This window comes from Neopelma chrysocephalum, unplaced genomic scaffold (assembly GCF_003984885.1).
Source record: "Neopelma chrysocephalum unplaced genomic scaffold, ASM398488v2 Primary Assembly neopelma1_26, whole genome shotgun sequence".
In the NCBI taxonomy this organism is placed as follows: Eukaryota; Metazoa; Chordata; class Aves; order Passeriformes; family Pipridae; genus Neopelma; species Neopelma chrysocephalum.
The window spans coordinates 12,975,119-13,002,025 of record NW_020897695.1 but is presented as its reverse complement, the minus strand read 5'-3'; the positions used below and the strand labels follow the sequence as shown (position 1 = coordinate 13,002,025).

General features: G+C 34.7%; 1 protein-coding gene across 10 annotated transcripts in view; it reads right to left on the bottom strand.

Moving 5' to 3' along the window:
- The window catches only part of ULK4 (unc-51 like kinase 4), a 229,890-nt gene that overhangs the window by 127,537 nt on the left and 75,446 nt on the right, over positions 1 to 26,907 (bottom strand). For all 10 annotated transcript variants that reach the window (XR_003533025.1, XR_003533023.1, XM_027675600.1 and 7 more), the window contains exons 23-29: positions 20,403 to 20,536; positions 17,386 to 17,507; positions 17,006 to 17,062; positions 13,947 to 13,998; positions 13,762 to 13,856; positions 4,548 to 4,599; positions 4,304 to 4,448 (exon numbers count right to left, since the gene is read on the bottom strand). Coding sequence is in view for 8 of the 10 variants with exons in the window: in XM_027675600.1 (XP_027531401.1) it covers positions 4,304 to 4,448; positions 4,548 to 4,599; positions 13,762 to 13,856; positions 13,947 to 13,998; positions 17,006 to 17,062; positions 17,386 to 17,507; positions 20,403 to 20,536 (657 nt within the window). In the remaining 2 variants the exon portion in view is untranslated. The remainder of the gene's footprint in view (positions 1 to 4,303; positions 4,449 to 4,547; positions 4,600 to 13,761; positions 13,857 to 13,946; positions 13,999 to 17,005; positions 17,063 to 17,385; positions 17,508 to 20,402; positions 20,537 to 26,907) is intronic.

Here is a 26,907-nt window from a genome sequence, read left to right as displayed (position 1 = left end):
AGATTAACTTCAAAAGCAGCATTAATAAAATTTTTAGAGAGAGATACATAATTATAAAATATGTAACAGTATATATGCTTGTGTATATATAGATGCACATATATATGCAGGTTGTATATATAACACATGCATGTTTTATAACTATAAATTATATTAAAATATATTTATAAAACATTCATCTCGTCTAGATGCATAGGACTTATTTATTGATCTATAGTAAATACTTTAATCTTTCAGAGACAAGCAGAAAATGAGCATCAAAATATTATGAAGAAGATTTATTGTGTGCTTAGGAAGACCATCAACCAACTTTTTTATGATTAAGTTCTATATTTTGCCTACATGGTGATGTTTCTCAAAACTGAAAAAATATAAAGCTCAGTGTGAGGGTTTTTATCTCAAATTTCAAAAAATATTGCTTTCATTACAGCATACTTACATTCTCCAAGTAATATGAAACAGAAGAATATTAACATACTCCAAAACAATGTTTATTGAGAGCTATGGCAGTGAAAATAAAACTACAAGAAAAACCTCTTCAAAACATTTACGAATATCACCTCATGGTAATCTTGATAAGGGAAAATAGGCTGCTGAAAAGCAAAATGGACCTTGTTGCTACTAACACTCCAGTGATGTCCTCTCAACAAACAGGGCTAATTTTATTGTGTTTAAGTCAAAATGTATCTGGATGGCAATAGCATATAATGATGGAAGTAAGAAAGATGTAAGCATAGAAAACCACAGACTCGACTATGTCAAAACACAGTGTTTCTTTACAAATAGTGCTACTCTAAACATGTGGAAGTAATAGAATAGGAAGTATAAATCTCATTTGTAAAAGAAAAACCACGAAGAATTAATCAAGTACAAATGAAAGGATGACTTGTAGGAAAATGTGGTAGGTTATATGCAAAAAAAATACTTCCACAAAACGAAAAAAACCATAGTGTTCTGATGGGGGGAGGGGGTAGAGTAATGCAATTCACTGAGAATTTTACTTCACATCTTCAGATCCCTAGTGCTGCCTGAACTGAGGAATCTGGATCACTTCCCACCACCTGCATGCTGACGTACTCTACTGTGTGCTAGCTCTTCCCCTCTCTGCAGGCACACCACACCTCAGCACTCTGATTTATGCTGGAAGGAAGTCTAGAAGGAGATGAGGCGCTTTGCAGCCAAGTCTCTGATCTGGTCTATGACAAGGAGGGAGAAGCACGCCAGCCGTGCAGTCTTGATGTAACCTGTGGGAGTTCCTTCACAGGCGATAACATTCCCTACATGGCCTATGGGCAATGTGTCATGGCTACTACACACTAACTTGAAGGTACCACTGTAGAGTTGCAAACCACATCTCAGTATCTACCAAACTATCAGCTACAAGTCAGTGTTGACTTCATGTCTTTAGTGATTAAAATCTCCCTTTTAGAAATAACAGATTTCAGTTCCTCAAAGAAAACGATTTCTCACTGGTGATTAAAAAGTCCCTTCCTTCATAAAAGAAGAAAATACTGTAATGCATTAGTATACACTGATCCCAAAAGCCCTATATGTGAGCAACACATTTTCCTATGAAACATAATGGGACTATTTGCAATTTTTTTTGCAGAGTCCATGACTAAATTTTCAAGACAAGCAAAGATGCTATCAGGTGACTCAGACACAGAATGCTAGAGTCAATGTCTTGGCAATTAATATAAACACATTGCCTAACTAAAGGCCATTAGGAGCTTTGAATATATGAATCTTCTCTGAAGGGCAAATACTCTGTGCTTCATATGCTTTATTAAATGAATGAGCCATCAAATGATTGCACTGCCACTTCAAAACACAAAAGTTTAGTAACAGTAGAGGACATTTTATAAGGGTTCTGTAAACTCCAGGTACTATACTGTAGGGAGTTAACTTTGTCAATCTTTTCTATAAACAATTATGACAAAAGGACCTAAAGATTTAGAGATACAGACTCTCCTAAGGTCTTAAAAAAGAGTGAACATTAAGTCAAGTCTCTTGGACTTCATACTTGGAGAAATGGCTTAGCAGTCTACTAAGAACAAGCTACATAATCTTTCAAATGAAATAAAATTTATTTACACATTCTTCTATTTTGCTGGTTCTGGCTCAATTTTCAAATGATATATAACTAGGAATATCAAGAATTAAAATTAAATAGAACTGGATATAAAGCATTTGCCATGTGTTCATTGTCTATAGCTGCAAGTTTCATTTTGGTTATGAAATGCTCAGGGGAATGACCTTTCAGTACAGTAAGCTGAAATTTTATGACACTATTTCATTCTGTTTAATTAAAACCCAATAAGGAAGCTAACTTTCTGATCTGTAAATGCAGGAATATTTAATGGAATTACCATTTTATTGATGATGCAGAAGATGAGAACAAAATGGTAATCACTGCACTCCTGCATATATCTCAAAATAAAGTCCATTTATATTTCATGCATAGTGAGCCACATTCTATTTCGAGGGTCAGTTTAACATTTAAACAAATTAATTTGAGGAAGATATTTATAGAAATGAAATATATACACAAATGTGTATGATTATAATCTTTAGTAAAAAAAAATCACATATTAAACCCAGATGTCCCTCCCTCCCATATTCAACAGCTCTCAGTTCTCAGTATCCACTTTCCCACACAGACTGCCCATGAACAAATAGCCATCACATACCTCCCCTTTTTTGACTGTCTTCCAGCTGAGTCCCACTCTGTCCCATCCTTTACCCAGCAACAGAAAGACTAAACATCAGCAAACAACTCTTCAGCCTCCAAATGTTCTCAGTTTTCAAGTAACCCATACTTCTTGGGATAGAGCTTTACATTATCTTTACAAGTAGGTTACACTGAATCTTAAAGCCTGGAACCAAGATTCTGAGCTGCTGCAAGACCCTTTTTCATACTTTCATACAACATAATGCATGCAAAGATAGCACAGGTTCAGTCCCCAATATAAAATCCTATTTACTTTCAGACCAAAAGGCCCTGTCACTCAGTTGAACTAATAAGCTCCGACACAGTATTATCCTGGTTGTTTTGTTTGCCTTCTAATTGTAATTAACATGACACACCCCTCCAAACACACATCCTCCAGGTCAAAGAGAAACATCATATAAGATGGACATGTTTCAAGGACAAGACGGACAAGGGCAAGTTTCAGAGCAAGGAAACTGTCTCCCTTGACTCCAGGTCTCTTCCCCCATCTGAAGAAAATTACCTGACAGCTTTTAATAATGCATATACTCTATTTTAAAAGTAATGTTTCCAGCTGCCATTTTAATTTGTACTGATACATTCTATATTTCCCAGAGGAAAAAAATGTGAAGAAAGGTGTGAAAGTTTCTCTCTAGAACTCTCAAGATGTCCTTCCAATTCTCTGTCACAGAGAAAAGTTTACACGCCTTGCATGGATAAAACTTTGGTCCTCAAACTGTAAGAGCACTATTCAATTAGCAAGAGACAAGTCTCATATTTGGAGAAGGCACTGTGTTTCTAATCATAATCCAGCATCCATTCCTCCAGCCTTCTTCCATTTATTGAATGTAGGGGTGGGGAACAATTTTCTCACTTAGGGCAGCTAAGTATTCATCACTTTTGAGAACCAACATGAAAATACACTGTACTATTATTAGAATAATGTAAAATATGGATGATGACTTATCACTACTGTACTCATCTTATGTTCGTGCTTTCTTTCCCTCTACACACAGATGTTACCAGGTCACAGTCAGCATGTGCATAACACAGAAAGCTGTCTTTGTGTTCACCTGCAAGTCAGCATGCAATGAGAGGCCTCATTTGACCATAGACCTTGTAAATGAATTTCCAGGCCACATGTGGGTGAACCGCGAAGGATTAATACCTGATGTACTATTCCTTTTTAAAAAGTTATATGTTGTTCCATATGATATCAGAACATCTAACATGAAGGTACAATATCCAAAATAGAGAAAAAGATGATGTAGTTAGACTGTTCTAACTTTATTAGCAGAACAAAGAGTAGCATTTAAATCACAGTCCAAAAGCTAGGGGGAATCTTGCTTTGTTTCAAGAGCAGCCAGAGGCACAGTATCAGAAATGAGTGTCACACAGAAGTTGTGTTTGTGTAGTATATGTCAAAATACTAAATAAACCTAGGCGGACATCTTGGGCAGAGAACTCTGGCAGCAGTTAATTGCTATTCCTCTTTTTGCTTTGCCATTTAAACATAAAAAGGGTAGTTAAAACACTGTCAAAATGGATTGCGTATCAAGTTATGCCCCATTACAGGAGCAATATTATACTTACTGAGGCAGCAATAAATCTCTAATGAGAGACAGAAGCTTGCTGTTTGAGTCGAGGTTCTCCCCTTTCTCCTCAACCATGACCTCGTGGCTTAAAAGCAGTGATGTGGTTTCTGAGAGCAACCGCAAGCTGAAGAGTCTCCATTCCACTTGAAAATAAAGATGCCAAGAATGTGACCACACTGAAGCATAATTACAACAAAATGTGGAATTCATGGAAACTGTAGCTGATGTGCCTGTATACTTACCATTCTGACTGTGCACCAAAGAAACCAGTGGTGGGAGGATACAGTCTTCAACCTAAAACAGAGAATCAGAAAGATCTGGCTTAGATTATTCACAGATGAAAAAAATAGAACAGAGATACACTATCATCCATGTTTATTCCACTGCTAAAGCCCTTAATCAAAGAGATGAATAATCATGGATATTCATCCATAATCACACTTACAAAGCCACCAAGTTAATTTTTCGCTGGTAAACTGCCATAAGTTAGAGACGTTAATGTACTTTTACATAGAAAACAACAGTAACATTGGTATAATTCTTTGACAGGGAATTTGAATTTAAAATATAGAATTCAGTGCAGATGTAAGATATTAAGAAAAAAGAGTATTAGAGTATCTTAATCCCAATGCTTTAATCCATAAACTAATCATTGAATAAAGTTTAGATGAAAAATCCTTCTAAAACAGAACTGCATAGAATTAAGATACATCAGGAAAGATGTACTACCTCTTAATTAAATATCCCTAAGCTTAATACAGATTCTTGAAAAAATTTTAACTTCCTCCATTCTGGTAATACACAGTCTTCCACTAAAATTTAAATGCACATACATAAGATTTGCACTACGAAAAAATATAATCCAGTCAGCTCTTTACTGTCCATGAGGGTATTGTTACAAATGCATCATCTGTCACAGGACTAGTCAGCTTTGCTCCATTGGAAATCAACTGATGACAAACTAGTCTATAGCTCAGTAACAAAACAGTGTATTATTAGTATTCTCTATGAAAGAATTGCTAAGTCATTGTTTAAATGATGCACACCTTGTCCTTGGATTTATTTATACAAATAAAATTGCTGCATACATTCTCACTACACTGTGGACAGAATTTGGCATAACAAGACTGGGTTATAATCCCCCATGTGTTTTGTTTCAGTAATTAATACTAGAAGATAAAATTTCCCTAGAAGTATGCCGCTACTAATAAGAAACATCTACAGAAGCTGAAAGTATATATGAAAAAGGTCACTAAATGAAGTTAGCCTCTAGCCAGCAATAACTCCAGTTAGCAACTATTTCATTGCTGGTTGGTGGACTCTGTTAAATTAATCCCTGACATTAAGGGATTCATTTACTCTAGCTTTTTTTACTTATGAAAAAAACTATAAAATGCCTTTGTTCCATACTTTCAATAAAAGAGTTAAAAGGATTCTGCTTGAGATATGAAGTCAAACTACTCTTGCAAGTACAAATAGCAAGACCTATATAGATAACGGTATATCTCATAGTTGTAGTGACTTTTGTAACACTTCATAATTTTGAAATATTTGATGGTATTTTAAGTTAAATAATAAAAGTACACTGCATTCCAACAACTCCATTAATGCAGGTTTCTGAGCTGTTCTACAAATGGCAATCACAGCAGTGAGGCAGGAAGAAAAAAAGGTATGCACTTGAGATCTTTCAGTCCAAGAAACCAGTTCAACCTACTGCAATGCTTCTTAAATGAAGAGGCACACATAAGTGGTAAATTAAAGGCGTGAGACAGAAAAGAGGAAAAGAAGCAGCACTCGATTATCTGAAGCAATGTAGGGTCCTTGGATATTACGAATCACTCAAGCAGGAGCATTGACTCAGACTTATACCGATTAAGATACAGCAGTATGATGCAACTTCAATTTCTAAAACTTAAAATCTTCTTTCACTTTAATCTAGTATTAACAGCCGTCTTTCCACATTAGCAAATGCAGTCAATCCAGTCATAAGTCTTTTCTAAGATAAATGTATTTTCAACTGTCATTGTAAAGAAGATTCTTTAGATCTTAAACAACTGTAGCAGATTTTTCTGAACTTTTTCTAACACAAATCTCAATTTTGGCAAACAGTTTAGAACGGAATTCTCCACGGCGGGTGTTTGCCTCATGTCAGTTCAGTGCGGTAGGGAGATCAACTAAATAAAGCACTAATCCTATGAAAAATTATTTTGTTATGTAAAAGCATATCAGAATGCATATGCTGAAGGGAAAAGCATGTATTCAATTTTACAAGAACATTAAATCAGGTACTTCCTAACTCCACAGCCCTAATCTCCTCTCCATGCCATTTGGGTCACTGTTTTTTTCACTAATTTTTCCATTTTCCTAGTGTGTACGCAAATTTGTAAACAAGATATGAACCATGCAAGTAATTATTGAGGTGAAATAAACTGAAGTGTAAAAGTACATAAAGTATTTTTAATAAATTCACCAGTAAACTACAAATGTTTCGGTCATTTATTTATAGAGAAGCATGGTATTAGTATTTTGGCATAGAAGAGTACTCAAACAAGCACTCATTCCTTCTTTTTTTAAATGGCTTCTGATGTTTACGTGGAATCAAATCTCCATATATGCATGAAGACAGTCAGATACAGGGTTTTTTGTCTCAGTCTTTATCACTAAGATTGCTCAAAAGAAAGGAAATACTCTTCTTTAAGTCTAAACAGATTAGATAGGTTGAATATGATCATATCTGTATATCATAAGAGTTCCTATCATCTTTTTAAATAGCCTGATATCCAGCTCATGATCAATACCTAACTGCCCAAAGCCAACATTGTATTCCTCTGTAATGACGGCATTCAAAAGCTGTGCTGTCATCAGTACCCAAAATTGCAATGAAATATTTAAACTTCCATACACACTACATTCACATCTTCCAACTATAATACATAAGCACAGGACCAAACAAAAACATAGCTCAAACCTGATAATCATGTTTCTGACAACTGGAAAGGAGTAGAAAGGAGTAGGAGAAATAGACCAAACTTAAAGCACAAGTCTAGTTTCTAGTAAAATAGTTCTTGAGCTAAGAGACTTCCTATGCTGATGTTGTATCTGTATTTTTGCATTTAATCTTTTCTCCCAAATATTTGTCCAATCCTACCTTAAATGTATTTATAATTTTAGCACATGCAATACCTATGCCACTGAATTTTACTCTTCAGTTTTGCCTTATGAAAAAACACATCCTTGCTTATTTTAAAGCAGCTAATTTGATACATATTCTTATTTTACAATATGAATAATTATTTCCAAATCAACTTTCCCAGGTCATTTGTAATATGATACTCTGGAATTTTTTATTTCCAAGCTGAAGGTCTTACCATCTCAGGCCCTCCTTGCATCATCACCCTGTACTTTTTCTTGATAAGCTTCACTCCCTTTCAGAGTGAATGACCACAACTGCATTCAGTATTTGAGGCTTGAGGGCACCATGGTATTACCATGGTTCAGTGATTTTTTCTACTTTTTTGTCTGATCTTTTACTAGTCCTTTCTAATAATCTAGTTGTCTTTCTGATTACTGCTAAGTAGAAAGCTATCATTTCCATAGAAAAATGATGCTAAAAGATTTCCAGAACAGTTCCAAGTAGTTTAGAGTTTGACACTGTGTAAGCACAGTTAAAATTATTTCCCCCATGTGCGTTATTTGACATTTATCAGTATTGAATTGCATGTAATTTTATTTTCCTTTCACTATGTATCTGGAAACCTTCTGCAACTTCTCTGTCAGTTTTAATTTTCACTGATATGAATAATTTAGTGTCATCAGTTAGTTCAGTCACCTCCCGTCTGGATTAGTTGTAAGTAGCACGTTGCAACACATCTTTGTAAGGCAACACTCTTAAAATACCTAAATTTTTAAAAACTGATCTCTATTCTCAACTTAGTAAATTTTAACTAGTTAGAAGTTGATCTGTCTGAAGACAAGAGGGAAGGGCCACTAATGGATTTGAAGTCTTTGGCACATGACTTTGTCAAAACCTTTTTGGAAATTCAAGTATTCTATCTGAAACCAAAACATCTGTCTCCATAACGTTCACTAATTTCTGCAAGGAAAACTCCACTAATGAGGTATGAGCACTCAGCAAAAGCTGAATGCACTTTTCAACATTATTTTATTATGTACAAACCCCAGATCTTTGGAGTCTGCATGCTACTTTAATCCTCAAAGAAAGAGGGACAAGCTACAGTTTCAGAGCAGTGAAGTACTCACCACCTACTAGGAAGGGCTTGAAAGAGAGAACTGTAATTTCAGTCCTTCTCTACATGTCTCCACTGTTCAGGAGATGTCAGACATGAGCCCTGCACCCTAAATATATGTGCCAATGTTAGAAACAAACATTGCCTTAGCTTTACTTAACCTCACCAAGCAAAGTCCAGGTTCCACAAGTACCCGCTATAAAGCAGTTGTAACACTGCAAGGGCTCACAGTGGAAGGATCCAACACACTAATCCCTATTTAGCAGGAGGTACTCCCTAAGAATGAAGGTGGACAACTAAACTTCCATTCACCTTTGCTACACAGAAAGGGTGAATTCAACTATTGAACGTATGCATGCAACCATCATGTATTAATGAACTAGCATATAACCAAAGTTACCCATTATCCCCTATAACTCAGGCAATGTTTATATGGACATATTAACCCTCTTCTCAAGGCCACAGAACTTGCCTTAATATGATTAACCTTACCAATAACAAACAAAATAGTTCCCTTAATTAAAACTAAGTTTTAGACCTCTTCAAATCAGTGCTTAAGACCAAAGTCCACTGGGTGGACACAAAAGGTAAGCAGGCTTGAAGCCTAGCCCATTTGAGAGCCATGCTGTTCTCAAGTGAAAATCAGATCACAGAATTAAGCTTACATATAGAAACTACGCTATTCGTTATATGCAGCTATCATATCCAAATTCACAAATAACTATGTTCATTACTTTCAGAGATTTTTCTAGAGGTATCTTCTTTGTTTTGGTGTGCTTTTGTTTAACTTACAACTGGCCATTCACTAAAGACTTGGACTTGATGATCCTTGTGGGTCCCTTCCAACTCAAAATACTCTGTGATTCTACTGAGAAATATCTTCTCCTCGTCCTTTCTTCAAAGCAGAACATACCAAAGTGAAGACCATCAGCTCAGACTTTTTTTCCAGTCATGTGTCAGAGCTACAACATCATCAGCTTGACATTTATTCTCATTAAAATTCCACATAAAAAGTTACTGCTGAAAGTGACTATGGAATTAAGATTGTGCTGCTTTCACATTTCTTAAAGCATTTGCTGGTGGCACAGCATACACCTTATGTTTTAATATCACCAGTAATCTCTCAGAATATAATAGAAAAAATAATCTAATGCATGTTAGAATGGATTGGGAAGAAGGATGACACTTGTGTAATTTTTATTTAAAATTCCTCAGAACTTCAGAATCTTCATTGAGGGTTGTTTTTTTCTTCTGGGAAGAGACAGCACTGATTGACTGACTCAGTATGTCAATTAGTAGAGAAATGGTTTCACAAAAAAGTCTCATGTCATCTGGATTAGTTTAACGGACAGAAAGCCACATGGGGTGTAGAATTTTTATCTACTTGAAAAGGGAAAGTGGTTGAAAAAATTCTGTGCAATATGTTCATATAGTCATATCCTATATTGACAAAATTAAGGTGTCAGTAGTTAGATCAGAACAGCCTGTGGATGAAGAACATCATGCTGAATCAAGAAAAAAGCACTTGCAGAAGTTTCTAACCCTTGTGTTGTCATCTTTGGTGAAAGTAATAACTCTCATATTGTCAAACAGTAGATTTCCATGTCATATAGCTCTTCCCTTGACTTCCTATCAAGCAACTCATCATGTTCGGGGTGCTTTTATTTTAGCGTGATTTATAAAATAAGTTTTAAAACCTTGAGGAAGAGAATCACTGCTGACAACTTTTGCCTTAACCAGATAACAACTTTCATGCTTCGGGTAAAAGATCATCTGTGCATTACACAAATCATTTTTGGGAGCTAGTTAGAGTATAGAAAGGACTCCCACAGGAACTGCCTGCCATCGTGAGCCTCATCACTGCTCTAAGTGCTCTGAATTAGCATATGTCTTTTTTTCAGGCAAATAAATATACTTAACATAGAAAAGGAAAATGCAAATGATACAGTCAGTACAGAATTATTCAATTTAATTATATCTAAATACTTATCAAAAATTTGATAATCAATATTATTATAACGCTTAGTATCTGAATTTAATAAATATTTTTCCATTTTAGGCAGGTGGAGGAAACAGGCAATTGGCCTTCTGCCAGTTTGAGAAATTGGGGTTTATATTTCAATCCAGTCTGTAGAGACTCTTCTTGATGACCTTCATCATTATAATCGCATACCTGAAAATCTAGTTCTGTCAAAAATTGCACAGTCACACAAACTGTTAGTCTTTATATCTTGTAAAAATGCACACAACTGCAAGTAAAATGAAATTACCGCTCACTGCTGGCACTCACTTGAGCACTTTCAATTAATTTCTGTTGACTTTATCACACTTTGCCATATCTAATACAGTCACTCCCAACAGAAATGAAGCTCCTCAATAATTGGCTTCAGGTTGATGGTAATCAGAAATTTGGTCATAAAAAAATTAATTTTTTTTTCTTGGTTGAAAGCACAAATACAAAGGCAAATCAAACATGAACTAAAACCCAGAACAAGCAATTCTTTGCTTTTCAAAGTGGGAAAGAACCTGAGATGTTGCTCCTAAATTCCCACTAAGGAATTTATACAAAAATTATACCAAAATTATACAATTTCCATTGCAGCTAAACTAAAACCAGAACTCAACTGAAAAACTTTCTGTTTCTGCTTGCTCAATATAACCGTACTTTTTATTAAATTAAACATCATTAAAAATGCATTTTATTTCTGGTTAGAGACTTTAAAGCAATGTCACTGTAGAAAAAAATGCATCCTCTCAAGAAGGTTTTGGCCTTTCCTCAGCCCCACTCCCTAAAATCCTCTTTGTAACCAACTTTGTCTAAATGAGCATCCAATCTTCTGATCTCAGCCTAGGATTCAAATTTCTCCAGTAAAAGAGTTTCCTATTAACCACTGTTATACTTAAATATTGATCTGGAAGCCTGAATGTGTCTTGCTTCAACATTTTAAAAACGCACAAAGTTCTACTGGATGTTGGCATTTATATTCATAGATTCCAGTCATGCTCACATAGAAGCAATTAGAAGATATCCCCTGAGTAACAACAATTCCAAAAATAGTTTGTATGCATCATAGAAGATGAAGTATCACTTTCCTCTAAAGTAATGTATGCTGCACATTCAAGTATAATTAGCACACTAGACTTCGTAAATAGTATTAAACTAATTACCGTTCGCACCACTAGTGGCAGATGTGGTTAGAGATTATTAATTACAATGGACAGTTTCTTGAATTTAACATAGAAAATGCAAGGCGATTTCTCCACTTTAGTTTGTGTCTGAATGACTATTTGCTGAGTGTCAGAAGGGCTCTTTTAAATTATGAAGAACTGTTATTTATGAAAACGAGTGAGTGAAGTAATAGATTTTCTAAAAAAAAAAACCAAAACTGTTAATCGACAAGGATGTAAATCTACACCTATTGTAAATCAGAGAAACTACAAAAGTGGTATGCGTCAGAAGTTCTGGGCAAGCACTGGTCAGGGAGGAAGTTTTATCTCTAGCTATGTAACTGATATGCTCAGATGGATTTTAAATAAACATCTAAAACTTCCAACATATGAGATGAAGCAAACTGTTCCCCAGAAATCTAGATACTTCAAAACTCATCTACTGCCAGCCACGGGTTACTTAATAGAGACTAGGATAGTCACTCTCCGGCTTCAGTAAAACATTCTACTGAACGTGGGGATTGGTGCAAGGGAAGAAGAGTTGTAAAGAGGAATTATCTCCTTGGTGCTATTCCAGGGAACCCCCCCCCCGACCATTAAAACTTAAACAGGTAGGGGAATTTTATTTAATGTGCTGACACACGCTATTGTTATCTCAGTAAATGTTGATGGACTCCCACAAAAAAGGGTACATATTTCTGTCACTATAAGACACCTGATAACCCACAAAAGTAAAGCAATTATTTTTTAAAATTGAGGTGATTCTAGAATGATACAGATATAACACAGTGAGAGGCAGGCTGACAGGCATGTAGGGAGATATCACTAGGCATTCATACTTCACCTACACTTAACATTTCTTCCCTAGGACATTATTTGCCATATTAGTTTAAAGTAAATTGAACTGTTCAGTTCTGTACTATTTTTTCCTCTGACTATTAATTGGTTAGCTTTTTTGCATAAGGATCATTTTCTTGAATACACTCTTTTGTGAGCATAATGAAAAAAATCCCATTAAATTTATTTAAATTCAAATTTATATTTTGGATTAATTTTACTATTTTCACTTATTAAGACTTTATAATTTAAACAGTCAACTAACGTGCACACCAAATAGAATTCAATTTCTAAAAATACTCATTTTCTAAGATCACCCATTCTTATTTAGCACAATCCCTAAGATCCCTCATTCTTATTTATTTGCTAATGCCTTTCTTCATGTAACTGCTATACTGAGTGTGCCCTTAACCTAATTCCAACACAACACATAAATTTCAATTTGAATCAAATAGTCATCCCAGTAAGAATGATGGGTTATACTTTTGGTGGGAATTCAGGCACAAAAATGCATTGGTATAGGTTACAATAGTTTGTCAAACACTGATTCAAACATTCAGACCTCCTGATTTCCTTACAACCGTTTCACGACATAATTGTTCTGTCTTCAGCTAGCTTAGCTAACAGTAGAATCTTTTAACCAAAAACTTCAACAAAAACAAACCTTAGTGATGTAAGAAGCTTATAGCATGCAGGTTTGGTAATTGTAATGCAACTTTTGAGTAAGAAATCTGTTACACTTAAAAAAGCAAGCAAACAGCAACAAAACAACAAAACCCCAACACCATAACTGAAACTGATGATCTCATCAGGAAGAATATGATGGAATGGGATCAATCCTCAGAGATGGTCTTTCCAAGCTATGTTAAAAGCATAATGACAAATAAAGTGGTGATATTTTAACTAATACATAGCAACACACTTGCTTTGAAGCTGAAGAAAGACTTATAGAATCAAGAACACTACTTTTAAAGTCCTTCTAATTCTTGCTTTAATTCCTCAACTAAATACAGTAAACTGAGTCTGAATGTCTTGCTGCTTCTTTGAAAATCTCTTTGTAAACGATAAATATTTTTCCTGTCAAACAGAATCACAATACATTTTAAGCCATATTTTAAACAGTTTCTAGATCTTCAAAATATTCTATTTATAAATGGAATTAGGCCTATTAGCCCGCAACTATTTAAATTGTTGCCACACTTACAGTCAAGTGATGGATTGTCAATAAGCTGGGATGCTCTGTTACTGCTTCAAAGGTCAAGAAAGTAGTCTTAATCAATTCTTCTGATGCAGCTTGCCCTAGTGGTAAAAACCATCATATTTCCTTATAAAATGCAACTGTTATAATACCTGCATATGAAAGTACTGCAGTATCATAGGTTACCTCACCTATTGCTCTGTCCAAGTTTATTTCTCCTGATTCTATCGATCTGATGAACTCCTACAAAAGAAGCAGCATTTATGTCAAAACACTTTAGGAACAAAAATTAGGAAGCATAATCACTGAACAATTACAACAGGAAATTCTTTAAGGAACTGTGTAAATACAAAATGTTAATGCACCTATAGAAATACTTTCATATTAGTTAATTAAGACTGAAAGTACTAATGATCTAGCTGTTCTAATTCTGCAAGTCTGTAATGCTACTGGACATTTAAATGTGGAGTACAGTAAGGACTATTACTCTGAGTAATATCAGGCATTATAACATTTCCAGCTAAATAGACAGTAATGAAATGTCTTTATTTTTAACAGAAAATTGTAATTTCTTAGAAGACTTTGAACTACCCTGGAAATGGCTATGTCAAAATAACTCACTAAAATGACCAAAGACCCTCCAGAAAATGCAATTTTCTGTTATTTGTATTTTTGATCTCCATGCATACTACACACATTATGGATACAGTTACACACAGAAGAACACGTAAAAAATGCATACAACTTTCTATAAAATAATCACCTAAATTAGTCACCATTTTAAGGAACGGGGGAACACAATATTAATAATCTGGGTTAAGTAAATATTTTACAGTTAGACTCACTATTATTTTGCTTTCATTTCTATGCATAGCTGTTCATTTCATGGGGATGCAAAAGCCATGTTATTAACATTTGCTAAGGAAGGAAAATGCTCAGCAGAATTTGTAGAATGCTCTTTTTTACTAATAAAGCATTTAAGAAAATGGTGCTTGTTTTATATTTCACTATCATTTAAAATTTCGTTATTTCATATTAAATTGGCAGAAGTATCTACATGGGTTATCTTTTTTCACAGTATGTAAGAAACACCTGAAGGATTTTTCTCCAATTAAAAACAGAGTTAGAAACTAATTATATATTTCATTGCTTAAAAGTATCTCAGAGGCAGTCATAACAAACAACTGCTTCTATAAGAAAAAAGTTATCTTCCTGATCATTTGAAAAAAATTACTAGGTATAATCTAATTAAGTAGCTTTGGAAGAGGGCAAATTATTTTGTTTGTTCATTTTAAGACAGTTTCACACCACCATAGTCTCAAAACTAATTTGGAAAAATCAGAGTAGTTGGTGCAAAATTTGTTCTGGCTACTAATGCTTATTTCCTTAACTTTGTATTAGAAACACAAGAAAGAGATGCATTAATTTAAGAAAAATGCAACTACCTGGGGTTTCTTAAGCAACGGAGAGAAATGGTGTATGTGTATTTCACTACAGGTGATTCTGTGCCCTATGCACACCAGTAGGAGCCTGCCATTAGCTGTGCCTTTGGGGCACAGTGTGTCCTCCATGTATTTATATTCATAGCAGAAAACATGAAAGGACTGTCCTGACTCCCTCTCAATTTCTTTGCTCAACGCTACTGAAAATTACAGTGATGATAGAAGTAACTTCAAAGCAGCAAGGAAAAAAAATTCTCCATGAACAACCATTGCAGGAAAATAACTTTTCCTTCCAGATACCAAACATCTTTCTGCTCCTCATAATTTCTTATTGTTAAGAGTAAGATTTTTGAATAAATCAGGAAAAAAAAAAAGAATGAAACAAACAAAAACTGAAAGACTGACTTGCTAAAGTCTTAGAGGCCTCAATTATAGCACAGTACTTTGAAGAAGTACAAGCTGATGATCGAATGTCCCTTTATAGATGTCAGTGGGAATGTTGCTAAACACAAAATTCCAGAGTTGCCGGACAGAATGGATAATTACTCTTTCAGATGCAATTATATTAGTCATATAATAACACAGTTACATAAAATGGATTAAAATGTGATATTAATTTTTCAGATATACTACTTTCCCTCCCTTTTTCATGTGTAAATTAAAATAGTGTATGTAAGATCCTGAATTGCCTTTTTCAATGGAGACAGGACAAAATGCAGGAAATATTGAGTAATCTGCTGCTCCTTGATTTGAGAGGAAAGCAGTGCTAGTACAACTAGCCTGACTTCCTCAGTCAATACTTCAAACAAGTTGGAGTAACATCAAAAGAAAACTTACATTATAACTGGTCTGTTGTACCTAAATTGTTGACAGAAGAATTTCACCTTCGAGAAGGTTGATTGAAAACTAATAAGTTTACTACTTAGTTACAAACGCTTCAAAGGGATAAAGGGCTTTGTAATTCAAGATCTACAGTTTCAATTTTTTTTTCATCATTTTAATGATAATTTTTATACAAATATTTTAGTAGAGGTAAATTAAACTCACATTTTCTTGGAATCAAGACTCAAAGGAGAAAGAGAAGGGAATCTGAACATATAACTTGAATCTAATTGTAGTAAAGCATTTCTTCATGCTATTGTGGAGGTAAATCCCTAATTGTCATTTATGAACTCATGCACTTAAAAGTATTTGCTTAACTCTAAAAACACAATTTTAGAATATTCTTTTTTTGTCATTTAGCATTAACAACTGTTTTCATATGAAATTACATTAGAACTGTACTATTTCATTTCTGCTATACTATCCTATGGCACTGTTAAAAAATTAATTTTTTATGGCTAATGTCATAAATAGGTTATAGATGTAAACATGAGACAAATATCTTAGCTCCATAGCTTTTCATCATCTAAATACAGTGTAAAAGTACTGGCAAGAAGAAAAAGGTGACAAAAGGAAACAAAACCTTAAATATAGATTAGATTATAAAATTTCTCTTTCATTTCTAATCAAAAAATACTAGCATGAAATTCTAGAGAGCTAACTTAGAGCTAAACTTTTATACTCTAAAATAAAGCACACAAAAAATTCTCAGTTTATCAAATATGTGCAGAGTTTCCCTTTGACCCAAAAATATTTTCTGATTATAAATAAAGTTTTGAATATAATCAAAGCTTAAAACACATGTTCAGAAAAAAGTTCTCTCTCCAATTTAGAAATTTAATGTAATTTTATTACATTAAAGCAATTCCCAAAATTTTATGCATAGCTATTGTAAAAAAATATTTAATTTAGATGGTTATACTCACAAGTAAGGTGCCATAGTTGAAAAGAAACTCCTTTGTGACTATCTGGGGACGAAATACCTATTTGAATTTAGCCAAAATTGGAAAAAAAAGCCGTTAAATGCGTATCTTATGACCAGAAAAAGTAAACCAACTATTTCACATGTTAAAGAAAAAAGAGGACAAAATATGTATTTGCTTCTATCACTAGAGATGTTTTACAATGCACAAAAGTCAGACATCTTTAATGCTCTTTCATAGCTGGAATACTCATCAACATACCTACACATTAACAACTGTTCTATTTTATTCATTCTGATCATAATCAGCAGAAATTATATTTTGAGAAAATGTAAGAGTTTGTCCTTTGTTCAACAAATGTGGGGGGGGGAGGGGGAAACTACCTGGGATGTCACAAGGTGAAGCACTACAGGCATCATAGGAAGGCACATCTTCAGTTGTTTGGCCTGAACCGTTGATGGGTGTTTACGTCCCGAGACATTAGCTAGGGCAGTGAGAATGTCACCTACAGAAAACAACATTTCGGGCTGATCCAACATAAGTGCTTCACTAAACAACAGCAAATGACATATAAAACATCTCTGTTTCAGTAGCCTCTGTTCACTCCTGTCTTCTCTCTCCTGCTGAAAGTAGTGTTTGTGTGACTGTATGATAAATCAGGCTGATCCAGCATTTCTCTTCCCTTGCTCAGTGTTCAACCAGGTCAATTTCCTACTCTGGCTACAAGGACAGGCACGCAAAGGTGACCTCTGGCAAAACCTTGGGGACAGAAATATGAGGTGGGTGGTGAAGTAAAGGTGAAATCACTCCTCTTGGTAGAATGGACTTCTACTGGCTTTTGGTGACTACATATGCATGGAATTATAGCATTGAAATTCTATGGGTGCAATTCTACTTCCAGTGAAATAAGAAGCAAAATTCTTGTGACTTTCAGCTAACCAAGAACTGAATGACAAGTGGGTGACATATGCTGAAGCAGTATGTTTTCCCTGTAGCATAGTTCAACTGGAAAAAAGAAAAAAAACATCCTTTCCCCCTGCTCAAAAAAGATTCCTTCACCAGCCATGCACACACATACTCTCATGAACAAATTTAACCGCGATGCAAGTGCGCTAAAGCTATAGGAATTCTCATAAAAGAGGTAGCACCAATTCAATGAGAGAACTTAGTTGCCTCCATGACAAACCTCAGATACAATAATAAGTGAACAAAACTTTAATTGCAGTAGTGAAAATTATGCTTCAGGCTTCAGAAGAGACATGAAAAACAAGGAACATTATGCTAAATTTGTATTACATTAGCTATTGTCTAAGAGAAGCAAGATCTTTTCTGCATGGGGTAAAGAACAGAAGCAGCATGAGAACAGTCACAGCTCATACACAAAGAAGGAAAATTCTGTCCCTATAACCTGAAAATATTAAAAGCCAAATGCTATCTTGAAAGAACACTTACTGTATTTTTTCCCTTAAAAGGAAGCTGTTCAAAACTGTAAATGGGAAATCACAAGACATTAAACAGATAAAGGATGGGATTCAGTATTTTATATGATTTTCAGGCCAGAATATTCCTTTCAGAATAAGTCAGAGTTTAATCATGTTGAATAATACCCATGCTTTTCTTCTGCTCCCATGGAGTTCGGTTTTCAATATAAGCAGAAATGACAGAGCCTGGAACTAAAGTAAGCTGTAAAAGTACCTAGCCTTGAAGATTTGACTCATTCACTGCTGAAGGAAAAGTGTTGCTTAAAACTCCCAACACATAAACCAAAACACTATTTTTTCATCAATACATTTTTGTTTTAAATTACACACAACATTGTAATTCAACAAGAACTCTCTGTGGTTAGTAACAATTTACTGAACAATCTACTTTCTAAATTGTAGGGACTATATAATCATCACATTAGGTAATTCTGCAGTTGATAAATTGATAGATATGGCTACTTTCACTTTTAGCATGATCTAAGCAATTTATATCTAATTCCTAGAAATAGGTTAAATATTATAAATGCAAAAATAAAATTAATTGCTTATTTATAACAAGTGAAAACTTTTAAAATTATCCACAAGATTAACAATTTATTTCATTTGTTTAAATGTATCTTTAAGGCCAATTTCTACAACTTGTTAATCTATTTGGTTTATAGCTACATCTGGTGGAAGAAGATGGTATCAGTAAGGAGCTTACATAAATGCATATTAAGAAAGCCAGCTAGGATTAATTTTAAATCAACAGTTAAACTGCTTTTAACTGTTCCAATTTTCAAATCTGATTATTTTTCTTAGGAGCCCATACCACCTCAAGCAGAACATGTTCTTTCATCATATTCACAGCAATAAAAAGCCCACTGACAAATGTGGATAAATATGGATACATAACTTAAGATTAAGGAAAACAATCATCACACAGATCTAGTTTGGAAAAGAAAAGAAAACAAAGTGTAAAAATTATGCTTGATATCAGTTGTCAACAATGCATTGAAATTGTAAATCAGTAGTAAACACGTCTAAGCAATTGATATGTTATGTATTATAATAGTAACTATATATTTGATGTATTCAACTTTCAGATTCTGAGGAAATGTCAGGGCCTGCTACAGTAGTTGCATAAAGCACATATAAACAGTACGAGGTGAATTGCTGCCTCAAACATTTATGGTCTGAGACTTCCATCCTGAAATATAGCCAATATGCAAACCTGATATTTAGTTAGAAAAAAGGGATCAGATGTTTGCAGCAAGGCAAAAATTTGCATTAGCATAGGAAGTAAAGTTGCTTTTAAAATAGCAGCATGACATTTCGGTTTGCTAACCTTTGCAGTGCTACCACTTCATTTTCAATATCCTAGCGATAATGTAGAAAAGATGAAAATACATCAGGTATCATCTCATCAGAAAATAATTTTATGAAAAAAATGCTCTTATGCATGAGCAAATCCGTCTCAGACATCTAAAACAACTGCAGTATCTAGGTTGAAAATTTCCAGGAAAAACGCCTGGAGCAAATACTCAACACATGAGTTTCAGGGTAAGTTACTTCCATGCCCTATTGCATCTCTCTCAGCTCTCTGTTTTGGGGGGCAAATTTGCTCTTAGGTTTTACAATGTTTGGAATATCTTTAGAACATTGATAAAACTTCTTGTACATTTGGGCCTCGTTCCTGACTGAACTGACAGGGTAAACTTACCATTTCACAAGTACAAAACATTAATATAGGAAATCATGCATTCCAATACAAAATATCTGATCATGACACAACTACAAAACTTCAGGAAGTTGATAGAATGCAAACTTTATGTAACCAGACAATTCAGTCTTTCCACCTGTATATGTAAGGAGATATTTGGCTCTTGAGGGAGTAAGCAAAGGTAAGATCTGTTCAGTTAACCAACCGAATTTACCTAGAATTCCTGGCAGCTCCCGCACAATGTGATAGATGAGAAGATCCAGGCATTTTGACAGATATTCACTGCCAGCTTGCTGCTCTTTTCCTGGTGTGGTCTTCCTGCTGTCTCTTTCAATATAAATCACGAGTCTGCATTTAAACAAGTGCAAAACATTACCTCTCATAACAAAAAAATAACTGTATCTCAAAAATACTACTGAATCAGACATTTTTAGTATCTGTGGTTACAATCAGGATGATAAATCAGTTTTGGCTCTGTATTTTTTTAAATTTTAGACTTTTCTTTTAATATAAATAAACTTTAAGAATATCACAAATTACTCAGTCAAGGAACACAGGGAAGAAACTCTTAAGCTACTTTAAGTAAGCGCAACTCTACTAGTTTAAATTAATATGTGATGCTAATATAAGGAGTGAATCTCTCTGCAAACTTAGAGAGAGACTGATTTTACAATCTACTTTTGAAATACACGACCAATGTGTGCAATATGAGCAAAAGACTGAAGACATTCATTTTCAACTCACAGGAATTCCAAAAGCAAGACTAATTTAAGTCAACGCAACAAGAGATCAATCTTTCAGTCCAGAAAAATCATACTACATAAATCATACTACAGCCCATTAAAATGTTAGCACTAGTTGGAATGGCCATATTGAAAGAGATAAAAGTCCAAACTAGCCTTACATCCTTTTTCTAGAAAGCCAGTGTTCAAGATTTCTAAAGACAAGCTCAGTGCTCACATTCTAACTGGCAAGTGCTGTGTGGCTATGCTGTTCTGCAGAATGACATTTCTCACAGTGAAATGGTAACTGATTTATTAGACAGTGGCTAACTTACAAGAGATTGCTTTAGTAATACATCTGTAACAGAATGCTTCAGGCAAAATTTTACAATGCTTATGTGAATAGACAGAAGGGCCAGACTTCCCTTTAGGGGCATAATATTGACATCTTTGTTTCACATTCGAACTCCCTCCGGGTCCTGTGCAAAGAACTATCATCAGTGGTGAGTGAAATCCATGATCTGGATTTTAAGAATGTACTTCAGCACTATCTTTTTAAATACCCTTCTTATAATCAATGCTCTTTTATAGAACTATGAAAATAACTTCTTTATACTACCTCAAGTGTACATAACAATACTGCAGGACTCACAAACACAAAATTTTATTCTAGGGAATAGGTCTTTCCATCAAAAAGCCAATTTACTCAATGAAATAAAAACTACTTAGGAACGCATTTTGCAGAATTATGTCTCACATGAGTGTTATTGAAAACTACAATCTTATCCTTCCTAACCTGGTCTACAGAGACACAGAGAAGTCAAAAGACCCATTCAGTAACTACTTTTCACCTCTGTAATAGCCCAGAAGCAACACAATTCAGCTGCACTTCTCAGAGACCACAAGAACATCTTTTATTTTTCTTGTAATCTCTGGAAATTGCATTAAATTATGAGGAATTTTGATCTGTCTGTTAGAAAAGAACTACCTAAAAATCTGACATCGCACTTCAAATAGAATTTTCCTTTCAAAAGCTTTAAATTTTTTAATATAAAAATTTGAATGTTTTAAATTTAAATGGTAAAATCCTTCAAGACAAATCCTTTCCAGACAACCAATTAATTTTTACCCCAAAAAGTGTTTAACTTTGAAAAGAAAAGGGCAAAATACCAGAGTTTGTATGGATTTTTTTCTTTAAGAAAACACTTCCATGATTTAGCAATTATCTAATTCCATATATGAAAATACATTTAGATTTGTTTGACTTGAAATGGGCCAAATAGATTTCAACATGAGTGGTTTTATTGCTTGGGAGGAGGAGGAGGTTCTTTTTTTACAAAAGCATGTTTTATTAATTAATCACACATGGGAAGCATAAAAAGTAGGTTCATTTATTCTGAGAGTATAAAGATAAAAAGTTTACATAAACTCATGAGTTCTCTCCTTTGTGTTGTCCTTCCCATCTCAAAATTGTGTTTCACAGAAACATTTTCTAAAAATATGCACAGCTATTTTTTCCCCTGATAGTCCTATTTAACTAAACATTGTCTCGAGAAAATTGTGAAGATAAAAATTGTATAGGCTGGAAAGCATTAGTGTCTCCATTTTTCTTCAACAAATGCCTCAGTCTTATGTAGAACAGTTCATCAGTTACTTTTATTCCCTGAAGAATCTCAGTATTCTCTCTAATGAGCAAAACTAGGCCTATAGAAAAATGTTTATTCAATTAATTTAATGTACGTTTGTCTTGCACTCAACAATACATAAAAACATGTAGGTATTAGTATAAATAAGTTAAATATGATGAGGAATAAACCACTGTCTATGAAGAAGCAAAGGTTTAATTTTGGAAAAAAATTCTTCAAGTATCTGTACTGCAAGATAGCCCATCAGTAAGCTTTTACACTAAAAAAGGAAAACAACCCAAGTTTTCTTCAAAAGAACGTGAAGAATGAAGTAAAAAGTGGAGAATTTCAGAGTTAACAACCCTGAATGACAGGAAGGGGAATGAGGTCTACCACTTAAAGGAGTAAGAACTGTTCACTTAGAAGGATGATCTACATGAAGAAACAAGAAGATTTAGTCACTCAGTAGATTGAGCAGAGATGTGATAAGACATGGCCTAGAAATATAGAGAAGTCACTGTAAAGGGAAAGAGACTGCACTGTTTTCTACGTTTAACCTGTAGAATCGAAATTTCAATAAGAAAAGAACTAGAATTTTTGAGAGTTAGGAATAGCACACAATTAGTACAGCTGTCAAAAGGAGGTCACAGAATACCCACCAATTTGCAACAATCGTTAAAAAATATTTCTCAAGCATAACAAACCTTGACCTGGATCAGAAGGTTAGACTCTGTCAAGGACTCTTTAAGAACTTTTTTCCCTTCTATCATTTTTACATTTGACGTTTACCCTCAACATCCTTAAAATCAGCTTTAGATATCAATAAAGTTCAGCTACAGTTTTACCAGCATCTCAACAGGGAGGAAAGAATGCATGCAGCCAACAGCTGACTGAACCTAAAACCGGGAGGTCTCTCACTAGCAGCCTTCTCCCTGCTTCTTCCTTCAGCCCACTAAGTCCACAGAGAATGACCGATCTTCAATAACTAAAGGAGGTTGTGCATGCTTTGAGGACATATACAGTCCATTTACCGCATGAATTCAAGGACTAGTTATTACTTTTATTATTATTTATTATTATTGTTGTTAGTCAACCTTTGGTAACAGAAAAGGATGATGATATTTAAAGGATATTTAATATAGCTGTATTGTGTATTTTACAGAGATGTAACACTGGATGGCAGATCATGCTAATAAGAGGGTCAATCCCCATCTCTTCCCTTCTTTTTTTTCTTTTTAATTTGATACCAGTTTGCTGGGGTTTTTTCCTGAGATCACTGACCTATGTAATTGTTCCCTCCTGCCTTCCATTTCCATGTTTTCCCATTTGATTGAGCACCAAGCTTTTCTGTTCTTTTCTTCACTATTTTTCTAGATTAGTCTTAGATGTATAAGGCCAATAGGCTCTGCTAGACGTGAGACTGTAGGTTTCCAGGCAAAGCTTTTCCATTGAGGGCATATAAGATTTGAAAATTTAAAAAAATATGGGAGGTGGGGACAGGTAACAGAGAAAGATTTTGTTCAGAAATTATGCTGTTGTGCATAGTCAGGTTTTTGCAGACTGTGAAAGTCTGTCAGAAATACTACCCTATCCTTCCACAAGTTTCCGTCTCTGCAGACAGCAAAAAACAAGAGGTTTAAATAAATTCTTTTGGGAGGAATTTCAATCTCCAGGTCTGTCTATTTTCACCTAGGAAATTCTCTGAAACGATTTAGATAAAAAAAGAACAATTCAGAGAGACTATATGGAAATTTCTACTGATTCAGAAAATGGTGAAATTAAAAGTTTCAACAAAACTTCAGGTTGTATCCCTCCCCTCAAGAACAGGAGGCTCGCCTTTGCAAATTAAGGAGAAAAGAAGGAAACTATAAAACTCAGTGCAATTAGCAAAAGAAATTAATTTGCATAGTGTAAGCAAACTTCATTTGCATAGTGTAAGTGCTACTTCAGCCTAAAAGGTCTCATATCTTCGCTAGTTGTATCAAATGTGGAAGAATAAAAGGTATGTAATGGACTACCATGGAACAGGCGGAAAAAAGAATAACAGGTGAATTGTATCAATGTTGTGTAACAAAAAATTCACTTCAAAATTGCATTTCTTATTACATATAAATGCTTTTCTCCACAGATCTCAAATTCTCAAAGTACTCTGGAAGTCCTAGTGAAATTTTCATTGGTGACATTAATTGTCAAGGTCTTGAATTACATACCTGCACAGTAACTAATTTAATAATTTAAAAATATGCTAAGATAGATTTGGAGAATTGGGGGTTACACAGGTAAGTAGTCTTAAGATTGTATTCAAGGAATCAAGACTTGTAACATGGGGTACTTGTCATGCTCCCAGCCCAGAGGCATCTTTATTGCTGGCAATGAAAAGTGGGTTTAGTTAGTGCCTACTTCTGCTGCTTTTTATTTCCTGATACCTAGGCAAAAACTAGAAGAAAAACACAAGGAATAACATCTTGATAACACCAGCACGGATAAAATAAGCTTGCCTTTACACTTCCTCTTCCCTTACTCCCCCCTCCCTTTCACTTCCTTTCACTCTCCCTTCTCCTTTCCTTGCCCTTCCCTCCCAGGGAGTGGAATAGTGATGGGACTGCTATTTTCCTCATATGCCACAGCTTTCTCAGCTCCAAAACCACTTGCAAGGACACATATCACAAAGTTTACCACTGGGAACAGGATTTTATTGTCTGAATTGTCAGTGAAGAAATTTTTCCTAAAATCAAATCTAAATCTCTCCTGGCACAACTTAAGACCATTTCTTCTTGCCCTATGGCTCATTGCTTGAAAAAAGAGAGACATCCCCCTTGCTACAACCTCCTTTCAGGTAGTTGCAGAGAGCAGTAAGGTCTCCCCTGAGCCTCCTTTCCTCCAGGCTAAACAACCTCAGTTCCCTCAGCTCCTCCTCATTAGACTTGTTCTCCAGACCCTGCCCCAGCTTTGTTGCCTTCAAGGAAGAACAGCTCTCCAGAGCTTTGGGGTGCTGGCCCTGGGGCAGTCCCCATGCTAAGGAGGGGGCTGTTTTCAGCACAGATCCAAAACACAGCCTCACAGTAGTTACTATGAAGAAAATTAACACTATCCCATTCAAACCCAGCATATTTACTAAACTAAACAAAAGCCTTTTTCAATGCCAAACTGAACAACATTTAACTCAAAGCTGTAGTTATATGCAGTGTTGTCATGAAACAGTTATAAGTTTTTTATCATCTGCATCAACCTTTAAGTGATGCACACAGAAAAATTGCCTTATATTGATTATCGTTATCATAAACAGATTTTATCATCTAAGGCAATATAAATCCTGCTACAAACATTAGCTGCAACTGCTGAAGACAAACCATTAGATAGCTGGAATAGTTGCACATTTTACTACATACTCTCTATATTTATCAAATCAAACACCTTCATAAAGAGAACCTGACTATATCAAATAGATTATTGCTTACTGTACTAGCCATTTTGAATTTATGAGTCTTAATTTTGAAGTAATTTTTCTGTCACAGAACTGGTGACATTTGACTAAAATACTCCAACAGGAATTTAATAGTGTAAGTCAATGAGTATCCAGTATCTCTACTGGGTGTAATAAGACTTCTTCCAGAGTTCATAATATTATGAAAATAGCTGTCTCCACACTTAATGGGTCATTTCTTCTCTCTGTAACAATCTTACTTTCTGGATATAAGATAAAGATTTTAGGCTAGATGATCTATTCCATCAAGAGAGATACTGGTCACTAAATAACAATTATGAAGACAACTTAACAATTAAGAAAACCAGTTTGCCAATTCAATAAACTGCTATAAGGCTTTCCTATTGTTTTACCTAATGTGTTACATTAGGTATTGGTCCAGAGCATCACAATAAAACAGCAGAATAAAGCCAAAAATCACACCCCAAATTCACAACACATTCTCTTCAGAAAGGGTGCCCATCAGAAAACATTATAAATAAAGCAAATTGTTGATAAAAATTATTACATTTCTTCTCTTTCACATAATATCTGAGGTATAAATAAACAAAGAGTAACTGTCCATGCAGGATTTCTGTCAGACATTTCTCCAAATACACAACAAGAGTACTATGTGCTATATAAGCATATTAATAGCAAGAGTTATTAAAAATGTAACCATTCAAAATGTTACTTACAAATTGTTAGAGGCATTTTACACTAACCAGAGCACATAATCTGATAAAACATTTCTGGAAGTACAAAAAGTTACACAGAAAAAAGAAACTTGGATTCAGTACTTATTCTCTGTGATTCCAAAAATATTGGGAAACCTACAGGTTCGTATGTGAGTGGAGGAATATATAATGATCGAACCCACAAGGTGTCCTCTCACAATGGCTTCATGTT